The sequence below is a fragment of the Phytophthora parasitica genome (assembly GCF_000247585.1).
Source record: "Phytophthora parasitica INRA-310 unplaced genomic scaffold supercont2.32, whole genome shotgun sequence".
Classification (NCBI taxonomy): domain Eukaryota; phylum Oomycota; class Peronosporomycetes; order Peronosporales; family Peronosporaceae; genus Phytophthora; species Phytophthora nicotianae.
In genome coordinates, this window is record NW_008649018.1 from 222118 (window position 1) to 224576 (window position 2459).

At 42.7% G+C, this 2459-nt stretch overlaps 1 protein-coding gene across 1 annotated transcript in view; it reads left to right on the forward strand.

The window, feature by feature from the left end:
• Positions 1-2324: 2324 nt before the first annotated feature.
• The window catches only part of PPTG_13339 (hypothetical protein), a gene marked incomplete at both ends in the record, with an annotated part of 354 nt that continues 219 nt past the window's right edge, over positions 2325-2459 (forward strand). Inside the window, one exon of the mRNA XM_008908942.1 lies at positions 2325-2447. Within this exon, the coding sequence (XP_008907190.1) occupies positions 2325-2447 (123 nt within the window). The remainder of the gene's footprint in view (positions 2448-2459) is intronic.

The following is a 2459-nucleotide window of genomic DNA, read 5'->3' on the forward strand; positions in this document are numbered from 1 at the left end:
CCAGCCTTTAAAGGTCAGATTGGCCAAAAGTTTGGAAAGGCACAATACACACACGTAATGTAAGTCCTCGCATGTGTGGTTCACACGATATCTCGATATCCGTTTCAATTGTCACTGTAAAATCAATTATACTGGGAATACCTCAGAATGAGGTAATAGACAGCCCTCAACGGATTAATTCTACGGTGGGGGTATTCCCAGTGTAAGTCGCAGACGATCTAGTTCATCGTTATTATAATAACGATTAATAACAAAAAATGATATTGGCGTTATTAACGGTGAATATTGATTGCCAACACTAGATATATAGTAACCCTTTTCAAAGAGTTAAAGGTACTGAAAGGGTTAGCCCTTTCAGTACCGATTTAACCTTTTCATTATCGATTTTACTGGTAGTGCTCATGTCAGTGTGTTGTGTTTACACAAAGTCTCGAGCAATACAAATATCAAGTGAATCCATTTATGTTCTGTCACATTCGCATGGATTTTTACGAGGTATCGAGCTGTGGAGGGAACATCATACATGATCGCATTGATTTTAGAAAGAATATAAAATTCTGGGCTCCGACTATCTGATGCGTTTGCATGCCGCGTTGTTGTTGTTGTTGTTGTTGTTGCTGCTGCTGCTGGTGTTGTTGTTGTTGTTGTTGCTGCTGCTGCTGGTGTTGTTGTTGTTGTTGCTGCTGTTGTTACATTAACTGATCCGGATACGATCCCGCTTTCATACTCTTACACTACAGCGCTATATTGATTTACGTACTGGGAAGTAAAACGACTATTAACGCAAAGCTACATTAATTCGATGGGTTAGCGTCCATGCATATCCTTGGATATGTCATTTCACGTTGCTTTCCTCCTCAACTGGCACGTAGTATTGCAGGTGCATACCCTGCACAATCCGTCATGCTCCTGTTCGTAGTGGTTGGTAAAAGGTAGGAAATTTGAGTCCGGCCAGTTCGGAGCCTCGGCAGCAGAGGATTCAATTGGAGGCTACCGCGGTTACTAAAAAAGCCGGACTGAGCCAGCATTTTTTGGCCAGCTCAGCTAAGAACAAGTCTGATGGGAGGTTCCAGACCATCTATCAAAATTTGACTTGGCTGGAAGAATTGAAAAAAAAAAAGCATTCGATGAGCACTGTGATTTTTCCCGGTACGAAAGATATCACGGCCTTCTGGGTGTTTCGCATTGCTGATTAGGCAAACATTATGCTATAAAAATATGTTTTTCATATAGTGCTTTTACTCAGCACTACCAGCCCAAATCCCCTCTAGTAAAAGATTTTTGTCATGCAGTTGGAATCAGCAGTGCTAATTCAGCACCAACAATGAAGTTTAAACGATGCACAAGGTGCTCAGCAGCGTTGTGCTGACCAGCCTGTTGGTCCACCCTACCGAAGATTGCATCGTTCCCTGTCAACAATAGCGATAATGAGATGACGATGTAAAAACTGTGTTGTGCATGCCTGAAGTTTTGTAAGCATACGTGTACGAACATTTTTCCCTTTAAATAAATCGTTGCACTATTCTTTTCTGAATTGTCGATAGGTCTAGTCGATGACAACTATCCTTGCATGTGTAGATAGCTGCCATCGACCAGTACGTACCGACAAATTTACCCAATTTGCGCTGCATTAGCTTTCCGCACAGCTAACCTGGCAAAAATCCTTCCAACCACAAGCTAAGATGGGATGGACAGCCAGTCGTAGTAGCGCAACTCACACGCATCTCCATCTCAAATCACAATAGTCCTATGTAAAGGCTGGGGGTGCTCTACAACATTGACGATATCTCTGTCCATTCAACAATGATGTTTTCTATCCATCCTTGCCGCTGACCTTACCTCATATCGCTTGAATGTTATACCGTACGTGTAAGAGTTTCTTGGCATATATCACGTTCATGGAGCTGCGTCGATGAGTTGTTCTTGATATTTGCTCAAAGGCTAGACTGCATACGTTAACATTCGTCATCATTGTACGGTTTTTTGCAAGTACAACTAATCAACATACGGTTATTGGTAATACGGGTATCCAACGCAACATACGTTTACTGGCAACCCGATTTTCGAAGCGGAGCCAATTCGAAGAAGCGAATTTAAGGGTACCCAACCAAAAGCGAATTTAAACTAGACACCTAAAGCGAATTTATGAGTACCCTACTCATAAATTCACTTATGGTTATCTAGGGTATCCATAAATTCGCTTTAGGGTCACAATGAATGGAGCTTACTGAAATTGATTGGACAAAAACATTCACCTGGGAAGGGTTCGTGTTCGAGTTTCCAGCACAAGTGAATTGACCTCAAGAACCCAACACGTAAGAGCCATGGTGAAGGTGACCGAATTCAAGGTGGGCATGACGTGTGACGGCTGCTCCAGCGCCTGCACACGCATCCTGAACAAGATCGAAGGTGCGTCCTCCCTTCTCGCTAGCTCTTATAATACTGCGGTACAGGGTCGT